General features: G+C 30.5%; 2 protein-coding genes and 1 pseudogene across 8 annotated transcripts; 1 reads left to right on the top strand and 2 right to left on the bottom strand.

Annotated features, from left to right (window-relative positions):
- Positions 1-464: 464 nt before the first annotated feature.
- Positions 465-11,725, bottom strand: LOC146527121 (BPTF-associated chromatin complex component 1-like). 3 transcript variants are annotated; one of them, XM_085206825.1, is made up of 5 exons: positions 11,429-11,725; positions 7,933-8,024; positions 7,699-7,800; positions 7,074-7,221; positions 465-3,014 (listed from the first exon to the last, which is right to left on the bottom strand). In XM_085206825.1, exons 1-5 carry the CDS (start codon positions 11,447-11,449, stop codon positions 2,910-2,912), a joined length of 468 nt encoding a protein of 155 aa, XP_085062951.1. In that variant the 5' UTR covers positions 11,450-11,725; the 3' UTR covers positions 465-2,909. The 3 variants fall into 3 exon arrangements, with proteins under 3 accessions (XP_085062951.1, XP_085062952.1, XP_085062953.1); XM_085206826.1 differs by having other exon boundaries at positions 7,122-7,221; positions 11,429-11,723; XM_085206827.1 differs by having other exon boundaries at positions 7,158-7,221; positions 11,429-11,716.
- Positions 11,726-12,825: 1,100 nt separating this feature from the next.
- On the top strand, positions 12,826-14,851 carry LOC146527120 (protein claret segregational-like; annotated as a pseudogene).
- A 3,602-nt stretch (positions 14,852-18,453) lies between these two features.
- Positions 18,454-20,960, bottom strand: LOC146527119 (uncharacterized). 5 transcript variants are annotated; one of them, XM_085206443.1, is made up of 7 exons: positions 20,247-20,960; positions 19,550-19,778; positions 19,307-19,369; positions 19,141-19,215; positions 18,881-19,049; positions 18,749-18,802; positions 18,454-18,653 (listed from the first exon to the last, which is right to left on the bottom strand). In XM_085206443.1, the coding sequence occupies exons 1-4, from the start codon at positions 20,282-20,284 to the stop codon at positions 19,156-19,158; spliced, it is 390 nt and encodes a 129-aa protein (XP_085062569.1). In that variant the 5' UTR covers positions 20,285-20,960; the 3' UTR covers positions 18,454-18,653; positions 18,749-18,802; positions 18,881-19,049; positions 19,141-19,155. The 5 variants fall into 5 exon arrangements, with proteins under 5 accessions (XP_085062569.1, XP_085062566.1, XP_085062567.1 ...); XM_085206440.1 differs by having other exon boundaries at positions 18,881-18,939; XM_085206441.1 differs by having other exon boundaries at positions 18,749-19,049.
- Positions 20,961-23,216: the final 2,256 nt, after the last annotated feature.

Genomic DNA, 23,216 nt, shown 5'->3' with positions numbered 1-23,216 from the left:
GTCTGGTATAGTAGTTCCCTCCAGTCAGTGATATCGTGCCCCTAAAAGGGAATCGAACGCACATAATAAAGTAATTCTAAATTGACAGAATGGAAAAAATATTTTTAATATATATTGCTTTATTACATCAGTGACGTAGTGTGACTGTAACGCCCAGGCGATCGATCCCTACTCGAGGAATTTTTACCTATATTCTGGAACCTTAACATGAAAGTAAAAAAAAACGTCTCATATTTATGCAAGACAGTTTTGCGAAATAATATTAACGAAGAGTACCTACATAAGTACATCTTCACCTTATTAATTAAAGATTTCAATAATATAGCTTGTAACCATACACTTCTTGGAATTGTCAAGTAGGTACGGAATAATACGAGCACATTCTGTGAGAATGTTAAAGTCTTAAATTCTCTGTTTTGACGTAAGTTACGAGGGCTGCAGTTGGAGGGTTAAGAAAAATACGATTTTTATAGATAAACTTATATTGATAAAATTATAAATGAAAGTACAAATTATATCTAAAACTAAACTAAGTATATCTAAGACTACTACTTGAAAGCAGCGTTTCATTTAACATTGAAATGTTAGAAACCCAGTAATCTATTTAAACCTAAATTAATCTAACTTAACCTACGACTTATTTACTCCACTATGGAATAATAAGTGCAAGCATTTTGTGGAGCTCGGTCGTCTATAAGACGGACACATTATAATACTAAATAAGTTATCCGCCTGTGACACTGAACGTTATATAACACGTACGTTGTACAAAATAATATTTTGTTGGAGTTATATTATATTTGGTTAGTTTGGCATTGTCTCCAAGCTAACCAAATAGAGAGCCGAGAGCCAATTGCATACATTTTCTCAGCATTCACAAAATCGATTTATTAAGAAGCTAATAGGAAAATCATATTTAATATGCTTTTAAATATAATTAGTACAAATATCAAAGATATATTACAATTAGTATACATTACGTCAATGTAAAAAGTATATAAAAATAGAGTATTAATGTAAGGATGTTTGGGATAAGGGATAATTTGAATGATTTGGAAAAGGATATTTAGCAGATTAGTGACCAAGGTGTGTCATTACAAATTTGGTAAAAATAAAACAAAAAATATAAATATAACGAACTTAAGCGACCCACCAGAGCGGGCTGGCGAGCATCCTTGCACTTTCTAGAATGTCTTCCTAAAAATGCAGATCCAACATCAGTCCTTCTAACCCGAGGATAAACCCCGAGCTGGTCGGAGACCAGCATTTAGATACCCATCCATTGGTGCTATCTGTGCTGTGACGTTCTTACAACAGATATCCCGATCATAACAGCCATAATTTCCGTTATATAAAGATGCCATGGGTTCTTAATACTAGAAGGGCGTCATGACTTAGTACTTGTGGTCTAATGCTTGTTTTAGATCTAACAAGTCATTATAGATGTTTTAAACATAAAAATAAATTTATTTTCACTTTTTCCGCCCACTATATCCGCAAAGGTGTTTCATAATTCAAATACTAGCGACTCTTGTAGCACAAACGTTCGTGCGGTACGACCAGCGACTTTAGCGCGTATCTTCTTGGCAAGTATACCACCTCATTCAGTTGTTCTAATATTTTACCATTCACACTGACATTGCATTTCGTCCTCTCTTCATTTCTTTCAAATACCAGAACCTTTATCTTACTCGCATTCAGGATTAGACCATTATTTTCACACCCTTTTTTCAGACTGGTGACCAATGCCTGCAATTCGCATTCTGATGATGCAATGAGCACTGCATCATCTGCGTACAGCAGGCAATTCACATTCAAGTCATCTACTTTCACTCCCACATCACTTGGTTTCACTCCTTAGAGACAGTTATCCAAATACAAATTGAACAACCAAGCTGACATGGCGCAACCTTGTTTAGCACCCGATTGGATGTCAAACCAAGGTGACATGTCAGGTCCTACTTGCACGCAGACTGAGTGATCTCTGTAAAGAGGCTTTACAGCCTGCAGCAAGGGGCCGTTCACATTGTACCGGGGTAGTATCTTCCATAATTTCGCTCTTACAACTCTGTCAAACGCCTTTCCTAAGAGCACAAAAGCTTTCCTTCCACAAAAGCACAGAAAATTTTTTGGTTAACAGCCAAAAATTTTTCCTTAATCATGCGAATGGCCACTTGACACACCGGCGGGGACGCACTGGTGCGCGTCGCTTTGGGATGACGCCCTATCAGTGCGCTCTCTCGATGTGCACGTGGCTGATGGATCGTTGGCAGGAGCCAACTTAAAAAATATATTTAAATTTGTTTTAGCGTTAAATATCCGTTCAAAATAACTGAAGGAGCCATTTTATATTATTGTACACGAGTTAAAATTGCAAACAAAATATAATAATAAATAGATAAGTATTTTATGTTCACTTTTCTGTACTTCTCACTTTTCGTACGGGTCTTCGATTAGGTTTATTTGGCTTGAGATATGTAACATATTCATAACAATAAAAAAAAACATTAACACTTTAAATAGATTAAGTATATATATAATTATAACTGAAAATAAAAATAATAAAAAAATAAAATTAATTAGTTAATTAACATAATATTCACAATGATCTCAAGCCATAAAAGCCTTGCGGGTCACTGATGCGTAAAGTTAAGTTCCAAACCAAAAAGAAAGAAAACCCTCTTCTTTTTCTTATAGACTTTTTATGAAGGTAAAGTAAATAAGTAAATTCAAATTTACTGTATTACATCTGAATTTGATCCGAATGTCCCTTACAGAGACACTTGTATGTTACAGTCACAGTATATTATTAGTATAGAGCCCTTCGCGGAACAAATTTCAATATTTACGCTTCAGTGTTGAATTTTAAGACATCGACCCGTTTAGAAGTAAGAGAAGCTGAACATGTTTCAGGTGGCCACCTCATCGTTGCCTTCGAACTCCAACTTGACGTCCCCGCTTAATCCCTCTACGTCTACTTCGTTTTCTGATGCGTTTAACATATTTAGTGTGACCTGTGGAATGTGGAATATGTCGTGTATTAAATAAAATATTATGGATGGCTCATACTTTCACTTCACTTCTGTTTGTTTCACTTTAATTAAAAATAACATTTAAGACCATGAAAAAACTTAATATCGTTAATTGTTTAACCAACTTCACATGCTCAAATTATATACATAAATGTACATTTCAACAAAATCTTAAAAAGAGAAACAATAAAGAAGAGTGTGGTAAAAAAACAACATAAATAATAATCAATTGAGACCGTTGTTGCACAGCATCTGCCTTTAAGTGCGACGGTGTTATTGGTTCGATTCCCTCTCGGAATGAGTTATTTTAATTCTCTCGCACTAGTAAAACGACAAATCGCATCGTCCAGTTTCGCCACTCAACACGCAATGTTTCGAAAATTGGGCAGTGCGAAGGGAACGAAGTGTCTTGACACTAGGTTCCCTCTGCCTACCCTGCTATTTGTGAGATACAGCGAGAAGTTAAAATAATATAATCACTTGTTGGATACATTTTTAAGCATCCTTCTTTCTTTTTATGTTTTTGAAAATAATAGGTCGGGGGATAAGAAAGTATTTTCGTATTTTGAATATATTATTAGTAATCAAACCTCTTTGGCTGTACTGAAAGTAACTGGCTGATTTTAATATCCTTAAATGTGACATTCTAAAAATGCAATAAATAAAAAAAAAGTTCCCGCCTGTCTCCAATTGTTTTTCATGCAAGCAAGACGATTTTAAAGTTTTATTACAAAAAAGGTAAAAATGCGACGAACGCCGCGAATAAACAAATGTTCAAGCGTTTCAAGTCTAGAAATTTTAATGTGAAAGATGAGGTTAAATATAAAGACATATTTTCCTTAGTATGAACAGTACGAAAATACTTTTGCCCCGATCTAATATTTACAACGCACTCACATTTACAATACATAGAATAATATAAGTATAAGAATATAGGGTTTATACTTTTTAAATAAAAGTTTTTAGGAAACTTATAAACAAAGATATAATAAAAAATATTGTTACATATCACTGTAATACCAAAACTCCCACATAGATATAGATATCTAGTAGACTAGACTTTCATAGATAAGTACTTAAATCAATTTTAGTTAGCATTCAAAAAAAAATATTTCAAATATTGTAAGCACAATATATGGATACTAAAATTAAGTCCAAGTGTATTGTGTAACAAGTGGGGAGGGTAGGAAGAGGTACAAAATTTCATGACATGTTGCTATATTCTATGATAAAGGCAATTGTTGTTATTAAGGAATGTTACATGTAATAAAAAATACGAAAAACGGTATCCGAATATCCTTAATAATCAAACTGGTGTTTATTAATAATACATCTTCACACTAGAATTGATATAGTACTAATCTTAAAAAAAAAATTAAAAAAAAACATTAATTAACATGCATCGTGTTAAATAATAGACAGATCCGGCCGTTGAATCCTGCATATACGAGTTTTCTTAATTAAACCTATATTAATGAATAATACATGATTAGTAGAATAGATTACACCTGGGTTGCCTGGAAGAATCCTGCCGCAATCACCTTTAATTACATTTTTTCGTAACTCGTTTTTGGAGAAAATTGCACCAATACGTTTTTTATATGAATCGCACATCATTTGAAAGATAATCGCATAAGGAATTGGAAAATTAAGGGTTGCCAGCTCTCAGTCTGCCGCAAGTCTAGGGTTGCCTGGTTTAAACATGTCACTAAATGTTAATAATTTGCACTCATGTGTTTTTTTAATGAATTATATATCAAATTAAAGCTTATTTTTTTCTGAACACTATAAAACAGGGTTGCCTGGAAAATTCCTGCCGCAAACAGGGGTTGCCAGCGTTTGAAATATTTTATTCCGGTTCCGTTTGACTATGAGAATAGACGATGAAATGCGCGGTCTGCCTTATGTTTTAAAGTAAAATATTATATAATAGAAGGTCAATCTTAAAATCAATGTTTATTCTAATTGTTCACCTGTTAAATGATGATTTTAATCATATTAAGTACACGCAGAAAACTATTTAAAGATGAAATCATTCTTATTTTTCAAGTAAAATAATAATCCATAATATTGAGTCTTCGCAGAATTTATTTAATAAATAATAATATTTAGTTAAATAACCCTTTTAAAACAACTAAATTATCTAATTAAGTAAATGTTTACAAATATCGATCTACTGTAAGGTATTAATTACAACGTTTCCTTAATATAATGAGAGGTGACAATTATCGCGGATATTTTTTTATTAATTAAGAAAATGTGGAAAATTACATTTCAATAAACAATCTCTCTCTCTCTCTTCGCCCTCTGCTTGTTTGATTTGACAACGCCGTCCGTATCCGTAGAAAGAACTATAGCACCCATCTTTTTGGTACGAATATTTACGTTTTTGCAAAGTAAATGAAAACTATTCAACTAATAAAAACTATTAAAAAATATAGATAAAAAAATGTCGCTAGCAAGAACTTCTCCGTCTATGCTGATAGTTTTTAAGGTATTTAGGTCTGAAAGAATTGTTCTTATAATTATAATAAAACGTAATCACTCACTAACGTCCCTAACTTAGTATAATCAAAACTGAGGCGTTGCCTCATATAATAAAATGTAGACAATTGTGGCCGTGGGCAACTCCCACGGCAATTGTCTACATTTTATTAAACTATATAATATTAAATATTAAAGTATACTTACGTTTTGCATTAGAAAATAATTAAAAAATACTTTTTTATATTTTTGTTTTAAAACAATGAACTTTTTGTAACACTGTAAATGATAACTGTGCATTGTGTCACTATTTAAAAAAAATGATGAATGAACATCAACAGGTGAACAATTAGAATAAACATTGATTTTAAGATTGACCTTCTATTATATAATATTTTACTTTAAAACATAAGGCAGACCGCGCATTTCATCGTCTATTCTCATAGTCAAACGGAACCGGAATAAAATATTTCAAACGCTGGCAACCCCTGTTTGCGGCAGGAATTTTCCAGGCAACCCTGTTTTATAGTGTTCAGAAAAAAAAAATCTTTAATTTGATATATAATTCATTAAAAAAACACATGAGTGCAAATTATTAACATTTAGTGACATGTTTAAACCAGACAACCCTAGACTTGCGGCAGACTGAGAGCTGGCAACCCTTAATTTTCCAATTTCTTATGCGATTATCTTTCAAATGATGTGCGATTCATATAAAAAACGTATTGCTGCAATTTTCTCCAAAAACGAGTTACGAAAAAATGTAATTAAAGGTGATTGCGGCAGGATTCTTCCAGGCAACCCAGGTGTAATCTGTTCTACTAATCATGTATTATTCATTAATATAGGTTTAATTAAGAAAACTCGTATATGCAGGATTCAACGGCCGGATCTCAGGGTATAAGAAGTTTACCATTTTGTTATTACAATATTGAAATTATAACTACTATAGGCAGTAAAGATATTATTCGAAAATAGATAAAAATATCAACAAAATTTCTTCTTTCATTAAATTATATTTTAAATAATTAAAAATAATAATATTACTACATAAAAAATTGTTTTAAAATTCAAATAATTAGTTAGAATAACAATAAAAGGCAAACATTGTCTATGCTAACAACATGCTCAGGCTAAGACATCGTGCTTAGGGTGAAATAAGCATAAAAGTGTAAATAATAGTACTTTGCCCCACTTACTTAAAACTATAATCTTTGATTCCATAAATATTCAATGGCAACTAAACTGTTATTTTTTATTTACGTATATTATGTTACAAAAAAAAAATTAATTATAAAGTATATTTATTATATTTGTATGTTTCGTAATTCATAGGATGTATGTGTTGTAATTTTGATAAAAAAAATAAATTAATATATTAGATATCAAACATTTGTGTTAATAATTACATACAGAACAAGAATGTGAGGCAAAGTTAAAAAAATTCAAACTTCACTAACTGAAATAAAATAAAAAAGGGACAGCACAACAACTAGATAAATATATAAAAATATTAAAAATAAAAGAAAAAGTGAATTAGTTAGTGAAGATTTGAACCTCTGCATTTTTTCCTAACCCTGGGTTGGATTGGGTCATCGAGGGTACCTGTGGTGGAGTGTGGCTGGTGACGGTGCTGCTTACCTGCCTGACTGGTATACCTGCATCTTCAAACGCTTTCTTCCTCAATGTTGTACGAATTTGGGTACTGTAATATGTTAATTATTACTTGTGAGTGCAATGGTTTGATATATATTTAGAAATTCTTTCAAGAACTAATGAATAAAAAAATATATATTATAATTATGAATTGTGCACAGGCACGGTGCCCAACTGTAAATACATCGATGATTTTAGGTTTTTTCTCACTAAATGCATTTTTTTTGCATGCTCTGATAATAAGAAAAGGAGCGGCATTCAGTTCCACCAATCTACATCCAATCTGCAGACATTGGATAGGATATGGGGAACAGTTCCTAACACTAGGTTTCTTTTGCCTGCTATATAACAATAAAATAAATGTTCAGTAAATGATTAGTATAGTATTATTAGTATTATTTTAATAATAAAAGGCTTTATTATTAAAAAAAGAAGATTAGTACAAATCAAATTGAATTTATAAAGTTGTAATGCAAAAATATTTCACAAAAATTTAATATATGTAGAGGAATAAATAAATACTAACACTGTCCGACTTTTAATATGATGGCTCAATTTGTTTAAATCTACGGCAAATCGATGTACACAGCCACGCAGCATCTCCATTTCTTCTTCAGTCCACTTTCCTCTAAAATAGTAAGAATAAATTTAAAAGAACTATGATGTCAAAGTATATGAATAAATAAAATTGGACACACAGATCAATCAATTAAATTACAAAAAAAAAAATTAAGAAAACAAAAACTTATTGTTAACATACCCAGGCTGCGTATCTCCCATAGGATGTAAGGACATTGTCATTTCTGATAATAAGTTGAAAGCATTACTAGCCTCTTTGAATATTTCACCAACCTAAAAAAAATTCAAACATATAGGTAATATTAAAATATCCAACTAAATTTTTAAATATAAAATAAAAGACAACTGTACTAATAACCTAAATTTATAAAACTCCTCTAAAGTCATATTGATGGATAAGAGAATTTGTTTTTTAAAAATATTAAACCAATTAAGCAAATGTTTTTTTTTTAAGTAAACCATATTTTTATATGCTTTATTTTATTTAAAGAAGAAAAAATATTTTAATCATATATATAATTACTAGCGGACGCGCGCAGCATCGCTTGCTTATTTAGGGGTGAATTCTAATAAACCGTGAAACATGTGTTCAATTAAATATTTTTAAGAGTCTATATTTCTAATTTTATCAAAATCGGTGGCGATTTAAAGATTTTTCCATACAAACTTTCAACCCCTTACTTGCGCCCTTAGGGGGTGAATTCTAGAAAACCATGAAACACATGTTCAATTAAATATTTTTAAGAGTCTAACTTTCAAATTTTATAAAAATTGGTGCTGATTTAAATAAAATTCTATACAAACTTTCAACCCCTTATTTGCACCTTTAGGGTAAGAATTTTGGAAAACGATGAAACACGTATTCAATTAAATACTTTTAAAAATCTAAATTTCAAATTTTATAATAATCGGTGCCGATTTCAATTTTTTTCCATACAAACTTACAACCCTTATTTAACCCCTTTAGGGTTAACATTTTTCAAAATCCCTTCTTAGTGGATGTCCAGATTACGAAAGTAAACATCTGACCAAATTGCACGTTTCTACCATCAGCGGTTACGGCTGTGCGTGCGTCTTAACTCAGTCAGTGAGGACAAGTCCTTTTATATATATACTAGCGGACGCGCGCAGCTTCGCTTGCGTATTTAGGAGTGAATTCTAATAACCCATGAAACATGTGTTCAATGAAATATTTTTAAGAGTCTTAATTTCAAATTTTATAATAATCGGTGGCGTTTTAAAGATTTTTCCATACAAACTTTCAACCCCTTATTTGTACCCTTAGGGGGAGACTTCTAAAAAACGATGAAATACGTGTTCAATTAAATACTTTTAAAAATCTAAATTTCAAATTTTATAAAAATCGGTGCCGATTTAAATTTTTTTCCATACAAACTTTCAACCCCTATCTCACCCCTTTAGGGTTAAAATTTTTCAAAATCCCTTCTTAGTGGATGTCCAGATTACGAAAGTAAACATCTGCCCAAATTTCATGTTTCTACGCACAGCGGTTACGGCTATGCGTGCGTCTTACCTCAGTCAGTGAGGACAAGTCCTTTTATATATATAGATATAGATAATAAAATTGTAAGAGGGTTGGTGTCTGAACTTGGAAGATATTTAAAAAAAATGTTATTAGGAACTCAAATGTAAAATAAAATCCACAATCTTAAAATCGCTTCCCCTGTGTTAATTGGCCTGGTGCAATGAAAACAAGAAAAAATCCTGTTATATGTAACCATTATTAAAATGAAAATATTACAACCATAGAACAAAATTAATTCCAAAGGACCCTTCCATCTAAAATGCGCTACATTTTTTTTCAGATTCACACTGTATGCGGTATAGTGTGAATCTCAAAAAAAATCTTAATCTTAAAAAAATCTTAATTGTGGCAGGTAGGGGGGAAAAGTGTCGGGAAACCATGCTTTACCTCCATACCAAAAAGAAGAAATAAAAATATTTAAATAACATATTATAATAGTAAAAAAAACATCCACTAATATAAATAAATAAGAGTAAAAAATAGACCCAGCATTTAAGAAACTTATTAAGACTCATACTAAACAATTAAACCATTGAAAAATTTTTATAATCATTTTAATTTGAATGTTTATGACCTAAACAATTAAACCATTGAAAAATTTTAATTCGTTTCATGTTTTTGCATTACAAACTTCACGTCGATAGAAGACATAGAGAGCTATTTAGAATATGGCCGTTTTATATTTGTGTTTGTACTAGAATTATGAAATTTGCTAGGGTAGCTATCCAAAAAAAGTGGGACAAAATTAAAGTTTAAAAAATACTGAAAATAAATAAATATTGTTCTATTTTTCCTTAATATTTAAATATATTTATTGAAATTTGTATTTAACATACTTTACTTTAATTACTGACACAAAAAAGATATGTTTCGTTTGGAAATTAAGCTGAAACCGACAGAGGGACAGGCCAGGGTAAGTACTTTATACTTTGTAAGGAATTTCAAAAAAATATACTTTAATTAGACATTTAATTATATCCCATTTGTTTTTGTTTTTGTTTCCATAACAAATGTATGAAGTGTTATGGAAGAGCAGAGCCTCCTATTACAAGTACTAGTATTATACTAGTTACTTACTAGGTTGGTCTCATTACTTTCTATGTAGCTATATACTATGTCAAACTGAAAATAAATATTTTTATTTTATTTTTTTTTTACATTTAATCGTGACGTTATTAGCAACTTATAGAATAAAATCTGTATATTAACTAATTGCCGCTCAAGTTACCTCTTATTGTAGAATCACCTATATTTTTTTGCAAGATATAAGGACAATGGCAATTTCAATTTAACAGGTGTCCTATGGGAAGATTTAATTGGGTGCAGAATGTTTACCGACTATTAATTCTTTGCATTATTATAAATTATCTTTGTTTTTTTATGGTTGGGAAAAACAAACAAGCACACAGGTCACCTGGTGGTAAGTGAACTCCGCTGACGAAAACCCCATGTAACAGCAGAGGAGCTGTAGGCTTTGCCAGCCTATTTGTTGTTATAATAATTATAATTATATACAAATTTTACAATCCTATTTTATTGAGGAAATTAATACTGTTGACATTTGAACAACATATCAATCTGCTTTGGCAGTCTGCTCTTGAGATTCATTTTTCAGAATCTATCAATACCACAACTGTGGTGGATTGTAGATTTCTATTATTTCAATTTGAAAAACAGATTTTTTGCATTTTCATTGTTATCTCATGTCTTTAGTGAGACAGTATTGTATATTGTGTCTTTGTACTTTAGTTAAATTGCTTTTTATTAAAATTTACGACAAATTGAATGTTAAAATTTTCTGTTATGTTTATCTGAACAACCTGAATAAAAACTAACAAAGCACCTTCTTCTGCATCACCCTACCACGCAGATCAATCAATGTGGCAAACAAAGCCATTGCCGTCAGGATAGGTCATAAACATTCAAAATAAAGGTACTCTAATAACATTTTGTAACTCAGAAAGCCATAATAAAAGAACTGAACCGAACATTTTGTAATCTGATATAATATTTTAGAACATAAGTTATGATTAGGATTTTTAAAGAAACATTTTAATATTAGATTATTTATTACAGCCAAGGAAAGTTCTATTAATTTTAAGAATATTGACAATACATTCATTGTACTTACTTTAGCCGCAGAGTTGTTCATAGCCGTAACAATCAATGATATTAGCCTCACAATTTCACAAAAATAGTTACAATTTAGAATATAAATTACACACAAAGAAAGTAATATAAAATAATATTTTTCAAATATTACAAATAATAAATAAAAAGTAAAATGCTAAAACAAGGCGAGCAAAGCCTACGTACGAGCTAAACAGAAAATCAATAAAAGTGCGCGCTGCGGTACATCGATAGTATCGATACTATTCTGACTGGGAGATACGATACTATCGATAATATCGATAGTATTGCATTGTCCGATAGTATTGTACCCTTTTGAACTATCAATAGTTTCGATACTACCGATCGTTGGATCGAGCGCATAGGATTTTATAGATCAAAACTATCTATTGCAAAACTATCGATAGCTTGGCAACACTATGCTGCGCAGGCCTCAAGCGCAACATTTGAATTTATTGCTGCCGACACAATAATTTATTTACTAATCTGAATTATTTCCGACACTAACACTATTATTTTAAAGACAGTATCCATACTTTAAACTTGGCTTAGCCGTTGACTTGTGTATATTGTATATGTTTAAATGAATGTTCAACGGTCGGTCACATATAATTACTAATTTAATAAAGTAAGGAACCTTAATCTTGCAGTTACAGCTAACTGCAAGATTGCCTCCAGAAGAAGAAGACCTCGAGATTTCATTATTTTTTATAGCGAAACAAACAGTTTCATCAACTTGTGTTGATGTTTTACAAGATTTTTAAGTAGGATTAAGCTTACTACTTTAGAAGTTAATACACTCGTACTTGTAAAAAATATTTCAATTAATTATATTAGTAAATGTTTCTACTTTTACGAATTTGAACTAGACAATAATTAGTTCATCATACATAAAGAATAATTATATAAATAGAACTTTATCATTTGCTTGACATATTTACTATTATTTATTATGGTAAAATATAAATAAATTATAGATAAAATCACCATAATTAACATACAAAAAAAAATCAACTTTTTCAATATTAATATTTAAATTGTATATTGCAACACTGTTCCAAAGCATAGATTCTCGAATTTTAAATGGTAGCCGTATAGCCGTTATTACGAGGAGCATTATTAATTAGGACTCTTTGTCACATGCATTCTCCTATTGTGTAATATAATCTCTTTTTCTCTCTCCTCATTCATCTAGTGAATAGTGAATAGTGCTCAACAGGCACGCTCGAAGCGCCATAAATAAAAAACCGAACCGATTAATTAGGAACGTTAGTTTATTATCTTGACGAATGGAACGATATTTTAAAGTTAAAGGTAAGTTTAAATAATAATACTCATACATTTTTACTTCTTTTATTTTATAAATAAAACTTATTAAGATTATAATATTCGTTTCAGATGTCCAAGATCCCAAGATATACTTCATCTAAAGGAAAGAAACTCGTGTTAAGAAATGACGATAAGAAAAACATAACGAGAACGATAGGAAATGGTTTGCCTGAAATGAAAGTGATGCCGACAAAAAAGCTTTGTTAACAAATCATACTAAACCACTGCTTACCCCTATTCGTACAACTGTGGAAGCTCCCCACCTTAAAAAATTGTCCCCAGTGGCTTTGTTAACAAATCATACTCAACCTCTGCTTACCACTGCTCCCCCGACTGCGGGAGCTCCCAACAAAGTAGCAGAAGCAGAGAAGAAACTTGCTGTTGCTCGTAAAATACTTCCTTATGACTATAAAGCTAGATTTAAAGTCTTGTTGGAAGAGCATAAAACAACTAAAAGTGAATTAAGGGATCTAAAAGAAAAACATTCGGAACTATTAGATGAAAATGAAAAAATATTAGAAACAATTAAAGAAAGTATCGGTGAAATACACATGTTAAAAGAAGAGCGACTTAATACTTCAAAAGATCTAACAAAAAAGTCAAATGAAACCTTACAACTTGAATATGAAATTTTAAAACAAAAAAATGAAGAATTGGCTTCTAAAACCAGACTATTAGAAGAAGTAACCAACAGTTTAAAAGTAAAATCTTTAGCAAACCATGCACTTACCATGGAGATTAAAGATATGACTCGCAGATATGAAACTTAAAGTGAAGAGAATGAAACATTGAAAGTTTTGGTTGATCATCTCAAAAAAAAAATCTGCAGAACTTGATAAATTGCGACTAGACCATAAAGATGTACTAGTAGCAAATACAAAAATTGAGAATGAATCGGTACCATTACAAAATATACTAGCAAATATGTATAGGGATCAGCGGATTTTAAGAAATACAATACAGAACCTTAAAGGTAACATACAAGTATATTGCAGAGTGCGACCTCCGTTGGAGTCTGAAATTACAAAGCCTCAGTACAAGCTTAATGTAGTTGATGCTTGTACTATCGAAGTGGAAAAAATTGAACTTCACAATTCAGCAAGAAAGGGTAAACCTCAACACTCATTCACATTTAATGGTATTTTTAAACCCCGTTCATCTCAGGAAGATGTGTTTGCTAATGTATCACCAATGGTTCAATCTGCCCTAGATGGCTACAATGTTTGTATATTTGCATATGGTAAAACCTATACTATGGAAGGTGGCTGTGGGGCCGAAAAATATGGTATTATTCCTCGAGCCCTAAATATGATATTCACATGTGTAGATAATCTGAAAAGAATGGGTTGGGTATTAACAGTAAAAGCATCATTTTTGGAAATATATAATGAAATTATTTATGATTTATTAAACACCAGTAAGGCTCAAGAGAGTTGTGTCATTAAATTGGTCAACTCTACCGGCATGGACTTAAATGTTTTAAACTTGAAGGAAGAAGAAGTTAGGAGTTATCACAATTTCAACAGGTTGCTAATATTTGCTCATCGTAACAGACAAACAAGTTCTAGGTCACACTTTGTCAACCAAATAAAAATATCAGTAATTAATGAAAAACTCAAAGAAAAATTCACAAGTAATTTAAATTTGGTTGATTTAGCTGGATTGGAAAGTGGTAAAACTACAGAGAGTATGGATGAAACAAAACATATTAACAGATCTCTTTCTGAGCTTTCAGAAGTTATATTGTCTTTGCAAACTAATCAGTCTCATATACCTTACGGGAATTCAAAGTTAACACATTTATTAATGCCGAGTCTTGGAGGTAATTCCAAGACTCTTTTGTTGGTCCACTTTAATCAATTCGCTGAATGTTTCGATGAGACTTCTAACTTCTTAAGATTCACCACAAAAGTTAATATAAATAAACAGTAAAGGCTAAGAAAAACTCAACCAAGGTTGACATGTAATGTCCTTCTTGTCACATTTAATTAAGGTAATATATGACTTGTAATTAATAATAATAAGTAATAATAAAATAACAATAATATAAATCTATTTATAATTAAACAGTTTGAAATAAATAATTAATAATAAAGCCTTTTATTATTTCCAACTTAAGTACTTTATGGTATTAATAAACTAGTACTAAGGACGGAGTTAACTAATCCGAATTTACTCCCGGAGTAAAAGTTACTCCGCGGAGACCCATGGTTTAACGCTAGTGTAAGTAAAGTATAGATTTGTGCTATATTTCTAATTTCCATTGAGATTTGAGATATATATTCTAAACATAACCTAAATTCATTTTCAATTTTTCATATTTGTTTGGCATTCATTCGAGTATTTACTTGTGTCTGATTTATAATTATTGTAAATTAAAATGGATAGAGATTTGACAATAATAGAAGAAGAAATATTACCATTTACGAGGATAATATAAATTATAATTATCATCATTGTATAAACCCCGCAATAACCCTTGAAGATCTTACAGAAGATGAGTTTAAATGTAAATATAAATTTAGGCGTTCAACTGCATATTACATTACTGAAATGTGGAAAAATAATTTGGCTGGAGATGCAAGAGGAGGCTTTATACCATCTCACCTCAAAGTTTTAGGTGCAATAAGGACTTGGGCTCGTGGAGAGGTAAATAAACTATCTCAATAAACTAAACTATTATTAGTCTAGATCCCCGGCTTAATTCTTATATACTTTTTTGCTTGAAGGGGATTAATTCATCCAAGTTTGAGTTAAAATAAATAAATATGTAGTATAATAGTAACTATCAGGTTTAATACATTATATTAGATGTAAGGTAAATGTACGGGAGTTCGGCAGTTTAAGGCTCTCATAACTTTAAACTATTATAAATACAGTATTAAAGGTTATATGAATTTGCAAATTTTAGTGTGATCAAAGTGGGTCTTTTGGCAGTAATTTAATGTGTGAATTATGCGGTTTAACTTAACCTTAATTTTTATATTAATTTATTTGTGGACCTCTAATTTGAACCCTACTTCGTGATAAAATTTAGCTCTGTTTCTAACTTCGTGAGTTTGTGTCCCCTATTTCGGGTCACAAGTTTTTACCTCGCGAGTGAGGTTTTATAATAAAAAAAATTAACACCTTTATTGGTTTTGATTGTAAATAATTTTTAAATAAAAAAAAATAGGTAGATCAGCTTAACGACATTAAAACTTTTATAAAAAAAATCAAATCAAATTAAATCATCTTCACGCTGTATCCCGCACACAACAGGATAGGCCTAGGTAGGTAGGTAGGTAGGTAGATAGGTAGGAACCTAGTGTTTTTAAAACACTCCGTTCCCCACTTTCTGCGGAATTCCGGAGTCACAGCATGTTAAGTGGCACAACTCAACGCCGCGCTTTGCCTGAAATATAAATTTAAATAAATATTTTCTATTTTCTATACTATTCCTATTTTCATCTCCTCGAGTGGGGATCGAACCCACAACCAGTCGGTTTTACAGTCACACTTTGTACTCCTGCGCCACGAGTAGCCCCAACTTTTATAATTTACAAATTATATAAGCTCAGTTTTAAAAAAACTACATTTTTGAACTTTTATATATTTTTTTTATAAAAAATATATAAAAAAACTCAAAATTCAAGTTAAATTTTTTGAAGCTAGGTATGCCAGTTTATAGAACTATATATTTTCGCAACCAGTTTGTACGGCGTTTTGTGTTGAGTAGGTATATATTATATTCTTGAAAAATTCTTGAAAAAATTAAAAGATCTTTATTTAGACTTATAACAAGACTAAGATAAACACTATTAACAAAGACAAAGAAGTCAATGTGTTGATTTTACGTAGATTTATTTGTCACGAAGTTAGAGAAAATAATGAAATGTAGGGGATCTTATTTCGTGTTACTGATTTTAGTAACTTCCGCAGTTCTGTTTATTCAGTATTTTTTACATTATGTAAAGTAATCATTAACTACCACGTATATTCGATAAAATACACAAAAATAAATTATATAGGTTGATTAAAAAATAAAATTACATTGGCAGTACCTATACGAATTTAGCTTAAAATTACCAATTCAGGTTACCTTTAAAATAGTAATATGGAAATTTAAGTGGACAAAACATATACCGAATTTCGATCACGAGAAACTTTAATAAATACAGTAACTGATTTTAATCTTTAAATTTAAATTATCTTATTTATAACATAAATATAAATTTATTAAAAAGTATCTAAGATTTCCCTAATTCGGTAGTAACACGAAATAGCGGACACTTGATAAATAAAATGTCTGCTATTTCGTGAATCGATTTATTGCAATTTTAAAAGAATTTTATGCTTCCATCTATTTTTTTTTTCAATAAAATGTATTGTTATAGAATACAAAAAAGCATATATTCAATGTTTTATTCGAATAACTTACCTTTGTCTTTCTACAACCTTAAGAAATTCTTACGCTAGTCTTACGGTCGCAAGCATCGCAGACACGTTACAATGCAGTTTGTAGCCAACTCTGCGTTTAAAATGTCGCTATACGCTCAATTTTATCATTAAAATATTGTTACTTAGTTTTTAGACAGTTGAAAGTATAAAGATTATATACCAATATATAGTTTCCGTAAATAATACTTAAATTGCTTATTATTTTTGCCAGAAGCAAAACTCACGAAACCACGTACTATCACGAAGTTACCGTCACTTACCTTAAATGTGTTAATAGATGTAAATATACTACTCAACTAAGAATTTATTTGTACATCAGACTTCTATCCTATTAAACAACTGCACATATATAGTACAACCTGTTTACAAAAATGGCTATACTTTGTGTTACAAAGATTTAATAATAGAATTGTTGGAATCTAGTAAATTTTGAAACCATGCCACTTATCTATTTTACAGATTCAAGATGATGCAGGAGATGAGTGGATTTAGTCAGCCAACAATATCCCTCGTGTGTAAACAAGTTGCTTTGGCAATAATTGGACACAGGACAAAAATGCCCGCCTCCGACAGTGAACAAAATAGTGTGGTTGCTGATTTTTATGCAATATTTGGCTTTAGACAAGTTGAATCCCAAAAATTTCAGGGCATATTGGACAATACTACATAAACAGGAAAGGATACAGTTCAATAAATTAGCAAGTAAGTTGTTGTTGCTGCTACTGAAGCATATTACTAATTAAAGGTTTCTACCACACAAAATTTTATAGAATTGTATGATATCATACTAATTTTGCATACATTGTTATAGATTGTCTCAAATGCAAATTTAGAAATCATGAATATAGTTGCACACTGGCAAGGCAGCACACATGACTCTAGAATATTTAATGAGTCTCGAATAAAACAAAGATTTGAAAGAGGAGAGTTTAAGGGGAGACTATTTGGAGATTCAGGTTATGCCTGTACCTATTCCTTACCTATTCGCGCCAATATTGCATCCAGCTTCCAATAAAGAAAAACTATACAACTGAGCTCATATACATACTTGTAACAGTGTTGAAAAGTGTTTTGGAGTATGGAGAAAAAATATTTTTAAAAAAATAAGAAAAAATAAGGGAAAATTATTGTTCTGTGCCAAAAAAACTATAAAATAATAAATATTTGTTGATATCAATGCAAGTTGTTTTTCTATTTTATTTAGGTACAAAATGATGTCTGTATGTGCAGTCACAATAAAGAATAAAACACTTTTAATATAATTCTCAGGATTTAATGTACTTAAAAAAATATATGGTTGTAATGTAATAAAATTTACATTAATTCTTTCGCCTTTCTTATTTCTAAAATCTCCCTCTCTATAATAGCGCTTCTTAATTTCTCTTTTTGGATATTCAACTCTACTTCTAATATCTCCATCCGTTTTTGATATTCTTGATCTTTTAAAAATAATTGCCCTGAAAATTTAAAATTTAATACTGTCACATAAATAACTAATAAATAACAAGTAATCACAAGACAGTGTGTAACTTTTGCATTCATATTAATTTACCTTTGTAGAACAAAATGCTTTTGAGGATTCTTCTTTTTTTTTATGTACTTGCATCTGTACATGGAAATAATATAAGATTCACTATTTGCTTAGTCTTTCGATAAGTAAACAAAAGATAAAATGTTTACATACATTTTTTGGAGTTTTTGGTTTCAAATTTGTGTGTTCTCTTCAACATTGTCTTGTAAAATCTGGAATGTGAAGATGCAATTAAATCTTGCCTGACAGCAAGTTCAGGGTCTTTTGATTGTTGGCTGGTAGTAGGTATGTGGTCTTCTACCACAGTTACCAAGCTCATGCTCTAAAAAGGAAAATTCATTTTAATACATATTTCACATGCAATATTTTTTGCTTTACTATTAACTGATATACTGTTTATGAAAGTAACTTACACCAGCCTCCTCATTTCACAAATGTATGTTTTCACATACAGCCAAGTCTGAATCAACAACATTTTCAGTAATATCCTGAAAAGGAAAAAAAATGCATTATGTACTGTAGATACAGAAAATATATTATGTACTCAATATTACTTCATATTGCATATTACTAACTGACCTTCAATATAAAGATTCGTGTCTCACTGGCACTTACATTTTTATTTGATGATGCAGTAATAATCTATAAGAAAAAAAATGTTATATACATAACTGTTCAGAAATACTAGACAAGTGTTTAATGTGCCTTGTATGTAAATAAGTAACGCTTATACATATTATATACTGAGTTTTCTACTTGCTACTCACTAAATAAAGACAACATGCATAGCACAACGGAAAACATTAATTTAAATATACATACAATTCCATCAGAATCATAAATGTTTTCATCTCTTAATAATTCTACAGTATTTAAGAGGTCACTAATTTCAATAACATCATTAGTGGGATTTTGGGGTCTTTCACCACCACCAGTTTTATTAATTACTCTTTTAAATAATCCCACTTCTTTTCGGGCACTTATTTTCATTGATTTGCAATGAATTTTTAATTGGTTTAAAGAGTGTAATCGCCTATTTAACTTATTAAACCTGGAATAGATAAAAATAAATGATTTTATATGATCAATAGTTAACAAGACTAGTGATCAATTATATATATCTTGACATCTTTGGAGGAGGCCTTCACCTTCACAGGGGTTCTTGCATATTACATACATTTACATCAAATCAAATCATATATATACACATAAATAAATAATAATAAATAAGTAAATTAATAAAGTTAAGTAACTAATAATAACAACAATAATGGAAAAACAGTAACAAATAGATAAATAAACAAATGATTATGTATAATAAATGCATAAAAAAGAAAATAATAAAAACTAACAGTATATTTACTAGCTATAATACTAACACTAAAAGTAAAACAGGTATTTTTATTTTATGAAATGTAACTACTAACTAAAGATGCAAGAAATAAAAGGCTTTTTATTTTATTTTATATATTTATAACTAATATTCAACATCAAAATTATCACAGCCAAACAACTTAACCCAGGATCTCCAGGACAATCCATCCTGTGGTGATGCATATGACCTTGTGCAATTGTTGTCAAATTCAAGGACTTCTCTTTGCAAAATAAAGTTTGGTTAGCTAAGACAGACTTGAAAGGTTCACTCCTGTACCTTTCAATGTCAGAATTTCTAACAAAATATTGCCACAAAACATTTTTAACAGCGCATCAATGTTTTGGTGTATCTAAGTGTTGGACTCGGGATGGTATTATAATAGTGTTAGGTTCTGATGAAACTAAGCAATGTGGGTTGTAACTACAGTTGACATGGATATGATTCCTAACTCTGTTTCTGCTCCTTCAGTAATCTCCACCATGTCCACTGAGGCAAGGGATGTCAAAACTACTAAAATTGTGAATCCAAGTGCCAAAAGAATTATAAAGAAATAAGTAGCTTCATGTTCATTGTGTATCCTTAATTATTTAGTCTTTCATGTCTCTCTAGTGAGATTATGTTATCTTCTTTATTTATAATTTTCAAGCAGTTTTGTACTGTCACTTCACTATAGGTTATTGTAAGGAGACAATTTGTTTAATCAAAATTCGTTTTTTTTAGCGTATACTATGTGAAATGTAATTTTGTTTTTTTTTTCTGTATTTTAGTTTTTTTTTATATATATATATATAAAGAGAAATACATATTGCTTGTGATTCGATTCTAGTACTGACAAATGAGAATGACAGCTGTAATTTTACAGACGTAATAAATATTAGTTGCGTTTAGAATTTTTGATAACTATGTTTAAAGATTCTGAATGTCCATTTATTTTTTGTTTGTATTTGTAATTGATTTCAGTTGTGATATTATTTTATTTCTTTTTTAAGTATAGTGGTTAATTGTAATTTTTTTTCTTTTAGACTGGCGGGCAGGTTAGGTTAAGTAATTATATTTCGTATTATTATGTTTTTATATATATTACATTATATATTTTCGTCATATTTTACTTGTATTTATTTGTATACATTTTAATTAAGTACGTATATTTGATTTAATTAATATAATAATTATTTTTCTTCTTTTTATATATAACGCTATTAGTTACATCAAGATGTCTAACAGTAGTGATTGTTATTTATCTTTTTCAACTGACTCGTCTGTTGAATCATCAAGTAACGATAGTTATCATAAGTCGTTTATGTTACTGATATGTACGTAGATGAAGAAATTACAAATAGAAATATATCAAATGTCACGTATAGTATTTAATACTATACAATTAAGTGGTTTGACAGAACTTAACGCTGCGTAATGCCTCGACAACAGAGCGAAAAAATGGAAATATAAACGTAAATAAATATTTCACTTCCTCGAGTGGGGATCGAACCCACAGCCGTCGCTTTACAGTCCCATCTTTGTGCCGCTGGGCCACGACGGCCTCAAAAATATAGTTATCAAACATAAACCTCCTTATATTTAATAGTTGGGAGGCGAGGAAGCAAACTCGGGATTTATTCGAGCGTCATTGAAACCTACTGGGTTGCGAAGCTTAGATGATAGCAAGAAAAAAATGTCAAAAATGTTAAAAAAAACTGTTCCATGGACATACTCGAGCGCGTCAGATATTGATATCATCAATTTCCTACGTAAACCTGAAAATATGTTAATCTGATAGTTTCCGTAATGGAAAAAATATCGAGCGCGTCAGATTTTCTAACGAATGAATCTGAAGAAAAAACTCTTATATAATAATCTGACGATTTGGATGTGACGCAAGCACGCAATCATTGTTGGAATATGCAAAAAAAAATCGTCATTTTGAAATACTCGAGAGCGTCAGATTAAGCGAGCGATCTATCTGAAGGGACTTGCTTAATCTGACAATTATTAATATTTTTTTAAACCAATAAAATAAACAAGTCAGCTTTACTTTGTATTCCGCACACAGCAGGGTAGGCAGAGGGGCTTTCTGCTAAATTTTGAAGGCATTGAATGTTAAGTAGGAGCACTTAAAGTCGCTATTTGGCCTCGACACCAGAGCGAAGAAATGGAAATAAAAATTTAAATAAATATTTCATCTCCTGGAATGGAGATTGGACCGAAAGCCAGTCGGTTTTACAGTCACACTCTATACCACTGCGCCACGACTGGCCTCAATTTTTTTATTCATTGAACATAATCAATTGAAAAGCTCAAAAAATAGATTGTAAATAAAAGAATGTACGTTTGAAATAGAATACTTGTATTTATAAAAAAAAACTACAAAAAAATTTCATTGATAAGTTAGAGACTAATAAATAAAGAAAGAGTGAGAGAGAAATAGAAATTCGGTGAGAGGAATATAGGTAATTCTTAGGTACGTTAAACTTTATCGATTAATTTCTATTACTTCGGCTTATGGAATTTGTCAGATTATATATTTTTCGTAATCCTTGAATGATTTCCTCCAAAGATAACGTTTTTTTTGACTTTGTAGCTTTGTAGCCTCTTTTGCGTCACTCTCAAATTGTCAGATTTGTAGAATATACACGATTTAGCATGTAACTAACTTACCCTATCTTAATCTGATGCGCTCGAGAATGTCAGATGATCAATTTTTTTTACTAATCTGATCCTTTATCCTAGACGCGCGGCCATACATAGGAAGATCATATTTGGTGGAAGTACATAATTTGCCGCGCTCGTATAAATGCCGAAAGTTCCCTCTTCGCCGCCTCTACTATAAAAAGATGTAGGTAAATAAAAGTTACTGTTGTTATTCAAATTTTTACTATTACAATATATATTGTATAACTTTATCAAACGAGCTTTGTTCTCGTTGATGTTCTCACTAGTATTACAGTGGTACATCTTTTTACTGCCATAAACTATAGCAAAACTTAAAAAAAATAATTTTATGTTTATATTTTTTTTTTTACTTATAGGTATAGCAAAATTGTAGGGTCCCCAGATATGGTTAACATTAAAAAAAAAATTTTTAAACGTTCTGTAATTACTTTTAGTTTTCTTGCT

The sequence above is a fragment of the Heliconius melpomene genome, chromosome 21 (genome assembly GCF_056956725.1).
Source record: "Heliconius melpomene rosina isolate 202511_hmr_F chromosome 21, ASM5695672v1, whole genome shotgun sequence".
Taxonomy (NCBI): Eukaryota; Metazoa; Arthropoda; class Insecta; order Lepidoptera; family Nymphalidae; genus Heliconius; species Heliconius melpomene.
This window is presented reverse-complemented; position numbering and strand designations above follow the sequence as displayed.

Coding starts and splice junctions, on each gene's coding strand:
- LOC146527121 (XM_085206825.1), bottom strand. CDS start 11,449: ATGAACAACTCTGCGGCTAAA. Junction 8,025..11,428: donor TGAACAACTCTGCGGCTAAA/GTAAGTACAATG, acceptor AATTTTTTTTAG/GTTGGTGAAATATTCAAAGA. Junction 3,015..7,073: donor GGTTAGGAAAAAATGCAGAG/GTTCAAATCTTC, acceptor CACATTCCACAG/GTCACACTAAATATGTTAAA.
- LOC146527119 (XM_085206441.1), bottom strand. CDS start 20,284: ATGCATCACCACAGGATGGATTGTCCTGGAGATCCTGG. Junction 19,779..20,246: donor GATTGTCCTGGAGATCCTGG/GTTAAGTTGTTT, acceptor TATCTATTCCAG/GTTTAATAAGTTAAATAGGC. Junction 19,370..19,549: donor TTTATGATTCTGATGGAATT/GTATGTATATTT, acceptor TTTTTCTTATAG/ATTATTACTGCATCATCAAA.